We start from the raw sequence: 14,592 nt of genomic DNA on the forward strand, positions 1-14,592 counted from the left end.
GTGGATTAAAAATAGAAGTCAATATTTTTCATCCACTGATGCTCCAAAAACCTTGTTTATGAAAAACTACTGTTACCTTTCTACAAATTCTTACATTCCGTGGTGAGTTCTGCACAGTGCATTTGTCTTATCAGTCCTGTCATCAGTGAACAAACTGACTTAAAACTCAAGTTTGTGTGTGTGTGTTTGTGTTCAGATATCGCTGCTCATGCTCTGGTTGGTACCATCAACACAGCTAATGGGAATCAGCAGAAAGATTTAGAAGCTTGACATTGTAAATCCCTCACTGATCGCCTGGCATTAATTCGTTCAGCAGTTGTGAAGGGCTTTAGCTTCTAATGTTTATCCATGTTGGCTTTGAAGGCCTTAACATCTGGGGTAAAGGTCAGACTGTGGCAAGTTCACATAAAACTCCGTGAACATGGAGGAAATGAGAAAAATCTGCTGGTTTAAAGCTGCATGTGCACAGTGCATTGGCTGTGCTCTGTCTTTTAGTAAACAGGGAGAAAAACTTGTTTTGGTTGCCAGGTACCACTGTTAGTCGGATAGATTCTGGTTTTCTGGGAACATAAAGCCTCTCGCTCCCTATCATTTGTAATCTTAGCTTAGCTGCAGCTCTGCTGCAGGGAAATTGATGTCATCAACATTCATGAGGAGAGGAAGACAGAAAGCAATGCATGCAAAATACGGGTATAAAGAAGCCAAAGTGAAAAGGTGCTGTAATGAGCAAATGTGGCAGAAGTATCTGCAGGTGGAACAGAGTAGAGCAAACAGCAAGGCAGAGAGTGGGAGTAAATAAAAAAGGATGCAGAACGAAGCTGCGCTGACCCCTGGGACCCTCCCTTGGGGCCCTTTCTGTCCTGGAAGCCTCTGAGAAGATTTAGGAAGATATGCATATTGAGCTCTCACCTGCATTGCTCTCAGTCAGCGTTGTAAATATGTGAACTATTTGATGCCTGTTGCATGATTTATCTCACCAGGCACCTGGCAGTGTTTTGTTTTAGAGCATAAATTTTCTAGTGATGCTACCGTAATGAGTAGTCGAGAGCTTTTTGTATTCCAAACCAGATGACAGATCTATAGAAAATATGGGTAAGATTAAGAATTTTAAGGTCTGGTCCAGTTTGGTATTGTTGGTGTTTAAAATTGCTGGAGCACCCCTTTAAGGAGCAGCCCCTCATTCCTTTGTTCAATAAACATTTTCATCATTTAACAACAGCTGAATTTGTGACTAAGATGTGTGATGCTCCAAGCATGAATGGTTTTGAACAACAAGAATAACCTGAGTGCAGTTAACTAGCCCACTTTCTGTAGTTATGTTCAGTCCAGAAAGACCATCACGTTACCTCACTCAGCCTTTCACCATTTTAGTTTGATGTTTTTTGGACACAGAACAACTAGGCCACCTGAGCTTTCATGCTGCTGTTATTGAAAGATGCATCAAAGAACATGTCAGTATCAATTCTGATCTGTTCTTGCAGAGATGAAAAGAACCATTACCCCACATATATACAGTAGAGGGCATAAATCAGTAACCTAATCATATGCATGGTAAAGCCCATTTGTCTACTTGTTTAGGGGACAAAAAAACGTGAGATGCATATGAGTGTTTGAAGCAACCTGGGGCAAGTTTTTTGCCAGCCTCATCTGTAAGTGTAAGTGGGTCGGATGAACAAAATGCCTCTGGTTCGGTCAGTATGTGTGTCACAAAGCATGCTTGTCTCTGGCTAACAGAGTGAAAGAGGCTTAGCTGAATGGACCCCTTTCACTCTGACACTCAATTAAGCCCTAATTGGTTTGGGGTCCACCAAGGCATGAGGCATGGCAACACCCCTGGCTTCTGTGCACTCGTTCCCTATGTTCTAACTCCCCCCCTCTGGAAATACTCTTTTGATCTGCGAACATCAAAAGTAGATTTTAAGCTAAGAGGCTGACAACCTACCTTCTCTCTGAACATATCCAGCTGTTTTAGACAATTACTTGAGTGTTTTTACACTTGATTTGACTCATAAATGTCACAGGTACTGAGAGCACGACACAGGACAGAGTGGTATACAGTTAAGTGGAGATATGGATCTTTGTAATGTGTTGTGTGGACAAATAGAGATCATATGTGTGTTTATGTTTGTGTGATTTATTATTCATGAGCTGTGTCAGCAGTACAGTTGGCGTGTTGTACGTATTTACTGTAATGTATTAGAGGAGGACATCATCACTCTACTGCCCTCAGAGGCCTGCACTGCCATGTAAGAGTAGTTTCACTGTAGTCATGATTGCTTTTACTCATAGGCATGGTCATGTCAGATAAAAGTATTAAAGCCTGGAGAAACTCCTTCCTTTTGTCTTAGTACAAAAAAAGGTAAAGTGTTGGATCAGTGTTGAATTTTCCCATCATGTATGGATTTAACTTAGTTTGCAACACAAAACCATTTAGTAGTAGCATAATTAGAGTTTGATAAGATGGTGAAAATGTACATATTAATTTCTGTATCACACCCTTCTGTGTTTCTAACCAAACCATAATTAAGTTTGAGGTTCATTTTCTTGTACTGAAATAAAGATGACAAATACTCTGGAATGTTTTGAGCAGGCCTGTTTGATTAGACAGTCTGAGGACCTCAAAGTAATTGTGACTGTATAAGGGACCTTCAAAGGGAAAAAGAATTCATTTCAAGCATCTTGACTCTGTGGCCAGGGGGTTACAAGATCAATATTTCATTCAGTCTTCAAAGATAATAACCTTCAGCTTCATATCAGATTTTTTTTCCCCTTATTTTGCTACATCAGTCTCTTTTCTTTTCAGTTTGCTGACACTAGTGGCATCTGCCTGCAAATGTGTTTGTTTTTTTCATAGTAATGGATTCAGTTTCATTGCACACAGCAAAAAGAAAATGACCTCAGTGATAACAACCTGCAGAGTATGTTGGGTCCGGGAGCTCCTGCTGAGAAACACACATGCACAAAAGCGTGCACTTCTGCACCCTCAGTCCTGCTAACACAAAACAGATGGTTACATCCCTCACATTGTGATTTACTTTACCACAAAATGTTTGGGCAGCCATTGGAAACTCTCAACAACAGTTCCCAAAAAGCCTGGCTTCTGCTGACCTTGACCTTAGTTGGCTTACGTCACTTGGTGGGAACGCCACAGCCTGTTTCTGCCCCTTTGTTTGTTTCCCTCAGAGTCCCATAGATCCTGGGGACCTCTGGAGTAAAAACACTCAACAGTAGCAACCAGCTCGTGGGACAGCTGTGCACATTCCACTGTCTGGGAACGTCCTAACAAACTTCTAGCGGGGCTAAGTAGTTGCTAATGTGAGGGGGAGGTAAAGATAATGGATAAATAACATGAAGCTACAGTATGAGAATACAGATATTCAGTGTTGGGAAGATTACTCTCAAAATGTAATAGGCTACTGATTACTAGATGCCCTGTTAAAACGTTGTAAGTAATTTAACTATTTTAATAACCTATTACTTTTTTGATTATTTTTCTAAAAAAGATTTAAACTGGGCATAAATCTGAAAAGTCTTAACATAAATTTAAACCAGCCAAGTAAACCTCACAACAGTACTGAAGACTGAAAGCAGGGGGAGTTGGCAGGTCTGTTTCTGTCTCCCAACACCTCTCAAAAAAGTTACATTATACTGTTTAGTCAGTACACAAACAATAAGTTGATGTTTGGGAAATTACATGATGGAGCTGTTTCTTGGCACAGTGACTTCCTCAATGCATGCTAGCTGTTTCTACCTGCTTCCAGTCACTATGCTAAGCTAAGATAATTGCTGGCTTGACACTCAGCAAGAAAGCAAATAAGAATATTTCACAAAATGTTTTTTTAATATATTTTCTCCACCCCCCCAACCTCCGGGTTTTTGTATCACTGGCGTCCTCCACCCACCCTTCCTCTTTCTCACTGTTTCACTGTGCTTTTACAACCTCCCCACATTGTTTGCATGTGCTCCCTTCAATTGCCACCCTCTGTGGAAAATACATGCTCAAATGGAAATAAAAATACCCTGCCAGGGCTCTGAATAAAATGCAGGTTGAAGCAGTGGCATTTACATAATGAGTGGATTAACTGCAAGTTAAAAAGCGGCGTTCTCCATTCTGCTTAGCTGGTCTTGTGACTTTTTGTGGTTGCTGGCTGTAAACTGAAAGTCTTGGCTGACACAGGCATCAACACCAGCTCAGTCTGCTTCAATTACCAGAGCTGTGCTTTACCAGACAAAACCACTGTCTCCAGGACAGTGAAAATCAGTGGCTGACACTGACACCAGCAAGCATTAAAACATAGCAGTTCATCATCTCAACAGCGCTGTCACACAGTTATGGCACTCTAGAGTTTTAAGGAATCAAGGCCTTTATTTTCGTGGTAATGTGGAAACTCTCAAGTGTAGCTTATATTTATTCAGTTATTTTTAGATATTCATTGGTTCTGATGCATGTATTGTTTCCCAGTTCACCTAATTCAGTGTGGAGAGTTGCACACATAAAAATTTTGATCCAGTTTGGACCTGGAGTAAAACTTTGCTTCCTGTGATGAATTTTGAAGGAGGAGTGGTGGGAGTGGGCTGCATATGAAACAGCAGCTGACAGCAACAAGATAACTGGTAAAGAGCTTGTGGTGAAATCAGACCGATTAAATGGGCAGTGCTGGTTCACTTGAAAACATAAATTAGAAGGAGAAGGCATGAAACTACTCTTCTTGATTGAGCTTCAAATCCACATTTTAGCTGACATCTGGGTGCCCTGACTATCACACCCATCCACTTACCACCTATTCACCCACTCATCCTGCTGTCATCACCTCAGTCTGTTAACCCAACCAGCAGATGTTCAGATCTGCAGAGAGCACGTGGCTCAATCACTCCCCACTGTCCTCATAATCCCTTCAGCATTTCACCACTGGGCCCAGTCTGAACATGTCCAGCAGACAAAGGAGGCTCAGAGGTCATTGTCAGATTACCTGACTATCATGATACTGGCCATCCTTTTTGGAACACAAACTTTAATATTGCCGAGCTGTACAACTAGGGGAACAGGAGACATGACGAGCACTGGACTTTTGTGCACTCATTAAATATGCACGCTGGGTGATATCAGCAGATTTGACAAGCACTTCACGATCAAATACCACTGGAGCTAAACTTAACCCATGGCCCTGTTGTACTGTATTCTTCCATATCTGAGTTATTCACTCCCCTATACCCATACACTGTCTTTCAGTTACCTGCTTTGTGAATGACAGTGATACTTCCTCTATTTTCAAACTGTAACATCTTTAAAGTTGTTTTGGGAAATGGCCATTGAGTTGCTCTGAGTGCTAATGGAGCGGCATTGATGAACCTTTGTGGGCCAAGTATTGATTGGGAATCTACAAAAGCTTCCCTGAAAGCACTCAGAGTAGTTTGCATTAAGGAGTCAGGAGAGAGAAAAACAGCTGCTGATCAGGAGATAGAGGAGATGTTTTGGCTTTGAATTCCTTATTTGCTTTCTCTCATGGGAAATATCTGTTGTCAGCATTTCCCTGAACTAAAGAATCAGAGGGTCAAACTGCTCAATATGTGTTGATCAGCAGAGTTACTGTGACCTCCTAGTTGATAAATAAATGCAAGCAAAAACATTTAAAATATCTTTAATCATTGAATAAGCTTATATAATTTACATACTGCATAATATAATTCTACACATCACTGAACATAATCAGTTATTTGTTGAACATTTCCACTAAAAAAAAAGGTTTTGGACCTGGTTCAGAGCCCATTGTGTATTCAGTGGGGTTCATTTCAATTCACTTCCATATCTTTGAACAGTTGGAACTAGCAGCACACACACATACACACACAAGGGTAAAATATAAATAAGACTGAAGGAAAGGAAATGCTTAATGCTTGCTTTCAGGAGCTGTCAGGTACCTAGAGATCCATAGCACTCCTGGGATGAACTATGCTTGTTTGTGCGTTTGTATGTGTAAGAAGAAGGAAGAAAGCAGCAGGACGCCGGAGTGGTGGCTTCCTGTTAGCTGCAAGCTGCATCACTCACCTCATTGTGTATCCCTGTACTCTGTCTACAGGGATACACAACCAGTCTGTTTTTCAGCTTTTCAGCAAAAATTGCCAAAATAGCCAATACTCGTGGCAACATTTCAGATTGCCAATAGAGAGGGTGACAAGGTTGTGCACTAAAGCTGAATAAAGAAGTGAGGAGGGTAAGAAAAAGGAAATGATATGGGTACTGACTGCTGTTTATATAGTGTACAGTGATTTCATGCACTGGCCCAAAATACTGAATGCCTAATATGATAATAATATTTCCTGTTATTCTTCATAACATACCGTATCGTCTGAAGATGCCACTGAATGGTTGACTTGTGTTTATTTTGGCCGGCTTCTGCCTCTTCATGACTCAAAACTACAATTTCTATAACATTTTTTTATTTTATTACATCAGAAGAAAACACAACATTGGCTCTTTGTTAGTTTCAGAGAAGTAAAACATTTAATTTCCTAATAATTATATTAGGAAATTAAATATTGTACTGAGAGGGAGAAAGCACAGTAACCATTTTTTGGCAAGAAAGACTGTGACTGTTTTGCACATATTTAACTTTCTCTCTCCTGAATTAATGCTTTTTGCAGCAGCCATAGTGATTCAGGTTCGCTTATCATTATGCTTTTTATATAATAGCTATTGCAGTGGGCATTGAATTTTCTTGATTGTGCTTAACAGATTATAATGAAAATGGGGTCAACAACAAAGCACCAATTAAATGTTTATACATTGCAACTAAAGGCTTTATAGATTGTTTATTAATGCTTATTGATCAGCTAAAAAGGCATCAATAACAAATTTTGGACAGCAAGATTATGAAGGAGCACATTGATCTTGGTGATCATGTAGCTCGAGAAAATGTTATTTAGCCATAAATCAGTGCTTTTGGGTTTCTCGCTTGGTAATAAGCTATCACCTCACCTGCCATCAGTCAGTACCAGTACTGTCAGTGCTACTGGCACTTCACTAAACATTGTTTCATGCCTCCACCAGAGCTGCATTGTCATGGCAACAATGTGGTATCCACTCGTCTACAGTATGTAATCATGCTGTTTATGTTGTGCCCAAAATAGCTGGAGGGAGCCAGGCACCTGAAGCCAAGCTAAACACCACGTATTAAGATAAGTCCGGGACATCATTAAAGAATAGCACGGGGGTTTAGGGAGGAAACCTGCAGCGTTATAAAAATTCTGAAAAGCTAGGAGATATTTTAGTTCCAGCTTTGACTGAAAGGTATTTTCCACATGCTTGATAGATATTACACATACACAAACAAGTTATCATCTTTGTCCTTCACAACAATCAGGCCACAAGTGATTCCTCCTAGCAACTACTTTGAGCTGTCAACAGACATTAAATCTCTCTCAAGGAGAGACATTTAAAACACTGTTCATATTCTAGTTTTAGACTGGATGTGCTCAGTGGAAACATTGTAGCCCAAGATGGTTTATTAGGCCTACAATATATCTCCCAAAAAGCACATTATAGGATCATGAAATGTGTTTTACAGGTTTGTTCCTTGCATTTCTACAATATGACTGCTAATTTAGAAAGAAAAAAATAAACTAGCAGAGCAGACGGTCTCCTTGGCTTGTCGTAATGCTTTATAGCCAAGACATATGTCCAAAAGGGAAGAAGGTTTCAAACGATTTCATGCCTATATTTCCATAGCTCAAATACATATCCAGAGATGGGTAGGTGCTTTTTTTATAATGAGAAAGGGAAAAGGGGGATTTTAAAATGGTTCCAACTCATCTAAGTGTTCAAGGTCCAGCTTAGCTCAGCTTTCCGTGCATGTCTCCAAGACTAGCCTGTTTCTGCAGTGCTGGCTTTATGGTGCTGTCTCCAGTGAGAGGGCATTGTGTGTGCATGATGTGTGTGTTGGCACGGACTGAACATTTCCATCAAACCAGTGTGGTTAATGAAAGTAGGATGCAAAGAAAGGCAGGAGGAGGTGGCTCAAACAAATGGAGATGTTTCCCATTTTACTGTAGCTGCCTATAGAGACAGTGAAACATAGCAGAAAGTGAAATAAGATGGACTGTCTAAACATGACACACTATTACAAGCTGCATTATATGAATGCAAGCAGTGCAGTTAAGAAGCAGTTAACTTTTTTACATGGACATTATCTATTAATTGACTGTTTGCTAAGCCCTTCTCCTCATATTGAAGCGATAAAAGGGGTTAAAGGAGCAATAAGTGTAGAAATGTAAGGCTGGATTAAACATTTAACATTAATCCTTGTATGCCCAGCTACCTTTCCACTACAGCTACTTGTACTTACCTAGTGAACCCCTGACGGTGAGAAATGAAACTCATGCTTCACATCTTTGCTGTAGCAGGCGGAGTGAAGCACTACCAGACCTGAGCTTCAAAATTCTCTTTAGAAAATCAATGGCTGACGTCACAGTGGGTTTGTCCACCAGGCACCCTAACGTTAGCCTCATTCTGCTTGCATGATAATCATATATTTAGCATTCAAGGGTATATTTAAGATCCTTTAAAAAGACTCTTCTTTAAACCAAGTCAGCTGAATAATTAAAAATTCAGCTGGCATTTTTATCCAACTCATAACGTTAATGTTGGTTTAAAATCTGCCAGGGACAGCTGTCATTTCACACAGCTAAATAAAGTCATTAGCTAGAAATGAGAAACCTGCACCTCATTTCTACCTCTGTCTAAAGTCACGGACCCATTGATTCAAAAATTACTAAGATGTTTTATCTGTAAACTGCATGTGTGCAGTGTAAGAACACAAACCATACATGTAGCAACATAAACCAGAGTAAAAGGACTTAGCAAACGGTTAACATGGTGTCTCAAAAAAAAAGGTAAAAAGTATTTGCAACAAGGCATGAAATGATCTACTTGTGCATTTAGGATCCAAAGGAACTGGGGCTGTGCATTAAACCTTTTCTTGTACTGACTGAAATGTCACTATATTGCATCAGAAACCTTTATTCGTTTCGGTAGCAGTACCTAGTTTTGAAGAAGTTTCAAAAGTTTCTCAGCCCTAAAGTTGTAGTTCAAGTAAAACATTAACAATCTGAACCCTTCATTAACATGAGAGTGGTACAGAAGTGACCTAAGATACTAGACAAAGGAAGAAATTCACTTTAAATGTCAGCTTTTTCGGAAAGGTCATGTAAAATTAGAAGAAAGGGTAGGCCAAATTTTTACAAGGAGCTTTTAGGGACGTGGACTGATTATTTAATCTGTTCCCCTTGTTTAGGGACCATGTTTCACTATTCCTTTGACATTAATATTATTTACTGCAGAGTTGTAGGAGGTGTCGTAACACTGAAATACACTTGAAAACATATGGTCTATTCTTATCTGAACCTGACTGGCCGCCTGTGCTCAGACACACACATACCCATCCCCTCCTTGTCAGTAGTCTTGTCAACTCCTGAAGAACCAATATTATTATTAGTTTTTATTTGTTTATGTTCATGTAAGCCAGTGGAAAGGGTTAAACACATATTGCTTTTCTTCTGATTGTGTCTTCCACACTCTCAGTGCAACTAATAAAGCTCTCAGCACAGAGCATGCAGTGTCGACCCAGCCTACGTTACGCATTCACCACTCATCACTAAAGAGCACACAGGCTGTTGGTGTAGCCATCTGTACATGCAAGCAAAGGCCAGGAAGAGACAAAAATAATAAAAGCCAAAGCCAGTGGAAAAAAACTTGGATTACCGTAACAACAGTGCAGACATCTCAGGAAGGAAAGTACAGGCATATGTAGTTAAGGTTTACACTAACCAGGCACAAAATCTGCTTTCAAAAAATAACATAAATTACCATAAATTTTAAAAAACATAAAATATTTAGTCATATTCAGGATTAGCCTACAACCAGTCACAACTAGTACCCGATGGACAGAGTAGCTGTACTGCAATTCGATGACTATAGAAAATTGCAGATAGTTGGTTATGCACTGAGGGTATTAGCTCCACAAAGAGGTAAACGCTAACAGTGGGTATATTGATTTTCAGTGAGAGAAACATACAAACCTCACTGCTTTGTCTTCTATACTGACTCACACAAATGTTAGCTTAACATTTTATCACCTAGGTGTTTAATTAATTATATTTCACTTGTTGTTAATAGTTTATCGTCTAATACTCTCTATGACCATTGGAACTGTTCAGTTTTAATGCCCAGAAATAAAGGTCTATAAAATGCATGTCATTTCTGTGAGGTTCATAAGGGGAAAACTTTGGACTCATACTATTACTGCTAACTTAAATGGAGTACAATCGGTTGTATCAGTGCAAAGTGATGCTTATTATAGAGCAGTGGTTTCTAACCCAGTGCCTCGAGATCAGGTGTCACAAAAAAAATTAAAGGAAAGTAAAATACCTGTTGTTATATCATATATTATTATACTTTTTTGGTGAAATATTGGATACTCTTCCTTTTTTCTTCTACAATGCCTTCAAATTAAACAATCTAGGAAGACAAATTAAAGTTCTGGGGTTGAATGGCTCATAGCTAAGTGTTTGACAAACCAAAAAGTAAGAAAAAAAGATAATAATAAAGAAACTAGTGTTGTAGATGACCCACAAAACTAAATATGAAACTAATGTACTCTGTGGGAATTACTATTCTGGATGAATAGGAGAAAGTAATGCCTCTGTGCTTTGTTTTTAATGAAATAAACTAAAATAACATTTAAAAATTGACTAAAATTAAGGAATGTCAAGAAAGATCCTGAGAAAAACTGACAGGATTTTAAAACAGATTTTCCTAAGCTTGTGTGAGGCAGCCCAGTTTGGCTAAATGTGGTCAAAACCCTGTTATATGCATCCTCCTTATTACTGACATCAGTGTTTTATAGCAAGCTAGTGCAGTCACAGAAAGGATCAATAGAACAAAAATGTTCCTTTGTTTTTCAAACCCAGTGTCTTTCAGCAAGGAAAGCCACACTATGTGCATGTCACAACAGCAGTCCACCCTTCTAACCTTTAGGGATCTGGTGTTTGATGTTGGACAGAATGGTCAATAGCTGCTTTTATCCTCTCTGTTATTAGCCTTCTTACAAAAATGTCACATCTTCCTGCGACTGCACCCATCGCCAGTGCGTATCGTACTCCCGATGCATTTTACCATTCATTGTGCAAGTATCTAAGTCAATCTTGCCGTTTTTGTAAGGTTTGTGTTTTGGGCTCTGGCTGGTTCCCAGTTTCTCGCTGAGGCTGGAGTGGGTTGGGCTGCCTGTTTGCGTGGTTGGTTTCTCCAGAACACCGTTAACTTTGATAGATTGCATCTGGGGTTTGTCCTTAGAAATGGGGCTTTGCTTACTCGTCTGTCCAGTTTTGGTCCAGACCAGAGCATCTTTCTTAGGGACCTCAGACTTAACTGGAGAAGAGTTGACAGGAGCTGCTGGTTTTGCAACAATCCCAGTTCCACCACTGGTAACCCCAGTGCCTGGTCCACCTTTCACCTCTGTTCCATTTCCAGCCGCAACTTCATTTTCATTTGCCCCAGCTCGAACACCACTTTTAACCCCACTGCTAGGCTTCATCACCACCTCAGCTCCTGTCCCAGCGGCTGTAACTGTGGCCCCAGGGCCTCTCCCTGTCCGACCTCCTACACTAGCCTCTGAAACCAGTGGTGTGTTAGAGCAGATGACAGACTCAGAGCTGGAGGGGCAGTACTCATCCATGTCATCTGCCAGGGTGTCCAGGTAGCTGCCAATGGAGATGTCATCCAGCTTATCGTTTGGGTCCTGCAGGCTGCTCCAGGAGCCTCTCCAGGATGTGTCCGGGCCCTCGCCCAGGCTGTACTGGCTGCTAGTGAGGCTGCTGCACCGGCTGGTTAGGGTGCTGCGTTCCTCCAGCAGCCATTTCACTGCCTCGATGCCCTCATGGACAGCCAGCAACTGCTGCAAGATTTTCACATCCACAGAGCGCAAGTGGGCCTGAGAAGAAACAACAGAAGCTGTGGATGAATTCACACGAAGACAGTAAAGCTGAATGTTGAGTTGTATTTTTATTTTTTTACATTTGGATAGTTTGCAGATCACAATAGGAAAGAAAATATTATAAATGACAATCAGACACACACTAGACCTGGGGAACCACTAGGATTCTAATTTAATCTGTGAGCGTTGGCTCCAGAGATGAGTGGAAACACCATTATGACATTGTTAAACCTTTGAACATTACCAGTGGGGCAGGTTGAGTACATGTTGGAACCAGTATGGATACAATAGGGTAAAGACAGAGGAAAATGCTTAGAGATGGAAATTAAAGAAAAGAAAAAGAAGAACAAACTAATAAAAGCAGGAAAAGTATATTTAGAGAAGAATGGTGAAGTTATGAGTTTGTTAACTGTGTGTTAACAAGGAAATTTATCAAACTTAACATCGCATGAGAGGCTGCTAAGAGACAGAAATCTGATATATTTGAAGACAAAGTCCAGACAAACACTACATTCCTGGAGTAAGGCTTTGAATGGGCAAACTGTCATCCAGTGTTTATTTAGTCACCCTGTCATCTGGTATAAATAAAATAAGGATTCATCAGAAATAACAACCACAACAGTCTTCTAATGTCATTTCTAATGTCATGTGTGTGTGCTAAACGGTGAATAAGAAGAAAAGATGACTGCGGTCATGGAAAATTCCTTCCCTGAATACATAAGCAGAGGTCTGTGGTGAAGTGCAGGCCAAGAGGTGATATATGGCAGCAACATTCAGAGCTCAGCCTGATGATATCCACCCGGCTCTGCAGATAACTTGTTGCTCTCAAAGCTTGAGCCTTTAGTCTTTCCCAGTATTTATCAGTTTCCCCTCACATCATATTCTTTCTTTATGATCATGTCTCTCACTGTGCATCAAAAGCCACAGATGTAACATCTTTGCCAACAATTATTCAAAGGGCAGTGGCCTTAAGCCACTTTGAGACCACAACCCTCTGAACTTTGAGAGCCTTTAGGTGCTTTCGGACCAAACAGTTCTAGGGACTTAGTTCTACAGACTACCCCACTGGGGGGCTCTTCATGGGCTGTTTTTCCAGTGGCATTCACACCATCAGAAGGAACACTGAAGTGACATAAGTTGACTGACTGTTAGCGATTAGCCAACAACCTCGCAGCCGTTAACACATTCCATTATTACATCACCAGTATTTTCTTTATATGTTGCTAACATTGATTATATAAAGAGCCACTAACCCTCTGCAGAGGCTTCCATTGGCAGACTGCAGCTCCCTATCTCAATGGTGATGGTTGTTGATCACTATTGTTTGCACAGCTGACTTTCTTTTTTTTTTAATGGCAGTTAGCAGGGCTGCAGTCAACATGCGTGTATGGCACTCATGGTTCCTACTGTGCTTGGAGAGTACCTACCCTGAAGCAAGAGCTAAAAATAGTCCCTTAAAACTGTGCTCTAGGAACGATTGTCATTCTCAGTCCCTGCAGTATGAACACACAAAAAGCACACTTTTCCAATAGTTCTAAGAGCTATGAAAAAGTTCCTCTGGTCCGAAAGCACCTTGTGACCATCCAGGTCAGTGCTCAAAACAAATGAGTGTGTTGAAGAGCCAGAAATTCTTCCATCTACAAGGAAAACACAATTGCTTTTACAGTTAAAATCTGTCATCTCTGCATGGCTGACCCTTGTTTGAACCCGTCACCATTCAGGACAGTGAGCACCACAGGCTACGCAGTAAAACTTTGATTCATCTCTAAGTCAGTGTAGGCACTCACACTGTAGGAAGCTGATAAGGATCAGTGGTTAAATACCCCCACTGGGTTCAGTTACATTAAGTACCTAGAGGGTACCCACAGCTAAACCATAACCATTACATTTCTAACCCCAGCCCTGACCAAACCTTAATCTAAGCATGACTTTAATTTGAACCAAAAACCGTCTTTTTCCAAAAAGGCACAGACGATTAAACTTGAGGTGACCCACTTTTTTGTCATTGGATAGGAGCTGAATCACCATAATGTGGCTGTGAACATCAAATATCAGTTAATAGAAATATACATCAGCTGAGAAGCAGAAAACTCACCTGGGACAGGAGATGAAGCAGAACATTGGAGCTTTTGCAATAGAACTTATGAGCTGTGTGGTAAATGTGGTGCAACTCTACTGATGCCAAAGTCATACTGTCTGCTAAATTACACTGGCAGACTCTAATAAAATGTGGCCAAGGGCAAAGAAAAGAAGAGCATGAGGCAATAAAGATATAAAAAATAGAACACAAATACATATCTTCCATGCTTACCCATCACATCTCTCTACCTCTACTGTACAGTACATTAAACACACAACATAAAGCCAGATGAGTAACAGCAGATCATCAACCACCACAGCTCTGTGCTTTGTGAATGTATGACTGTAAGACCCCTGGCATCCTGGCACACAGACAGTTGGGGTGAGGTTTAGATTTGAGCCTTTGGGCTGGTGGAGACTGAGTGTCTAATGAGGCTGGCAGTAAAAGTAACTCCATACCTGTCAGGACTGAGGTGGCACGGTAGTCAGGAAGGTGCATGCTCCTGACTGACATGTTCTGTGTTCA

The 14,592-nt window shown here is 40.5% G+C and overlaps 1 protein-coding gene across 1 annotated transcript in view; it reads right to left on the reverse strand.

Annotated features, from left to right (window-relative positions):
- Positions 1 to 5,623: 5,623 nt before the first annotated feature.
- Positions 5,624 to 14,592, reverse strand: part of lurap1 (leucine rich adaptor protein 1) — a 15,326-nt gene continuing 6,357 nt past the window's right edge. Inside the window, exon 2 of the mRNA XM_020602801.1 lies at positions 5,624 to 11,984. Coding sequence (XP_020458457.1) covers positions 11,100 to 11,984 — 885 coding nt within the window. The 3' untranslated portion in view covers positions 5,624 to 11,099. The remainder of the gene's footprint in view (positions 11,985 to 14,592) is intronic.

The sequence above is a fragment of the Monopterus albus genome, unplaced genomic scaffold (genome assembly GCF_001952655.1).
Source record: "Monopterus albus unplaced genomic scaffold, M_albus_1.0 scaffold58.1, whole genome shotgun sequence".
In the NCBI taxonomy this organism is placed as follows: Eukaryota; Metazoa; Chordata; class Actinopteri; order Synbranchiformes; family Synbranchidae; genus Monopterus; species Monopterus albus.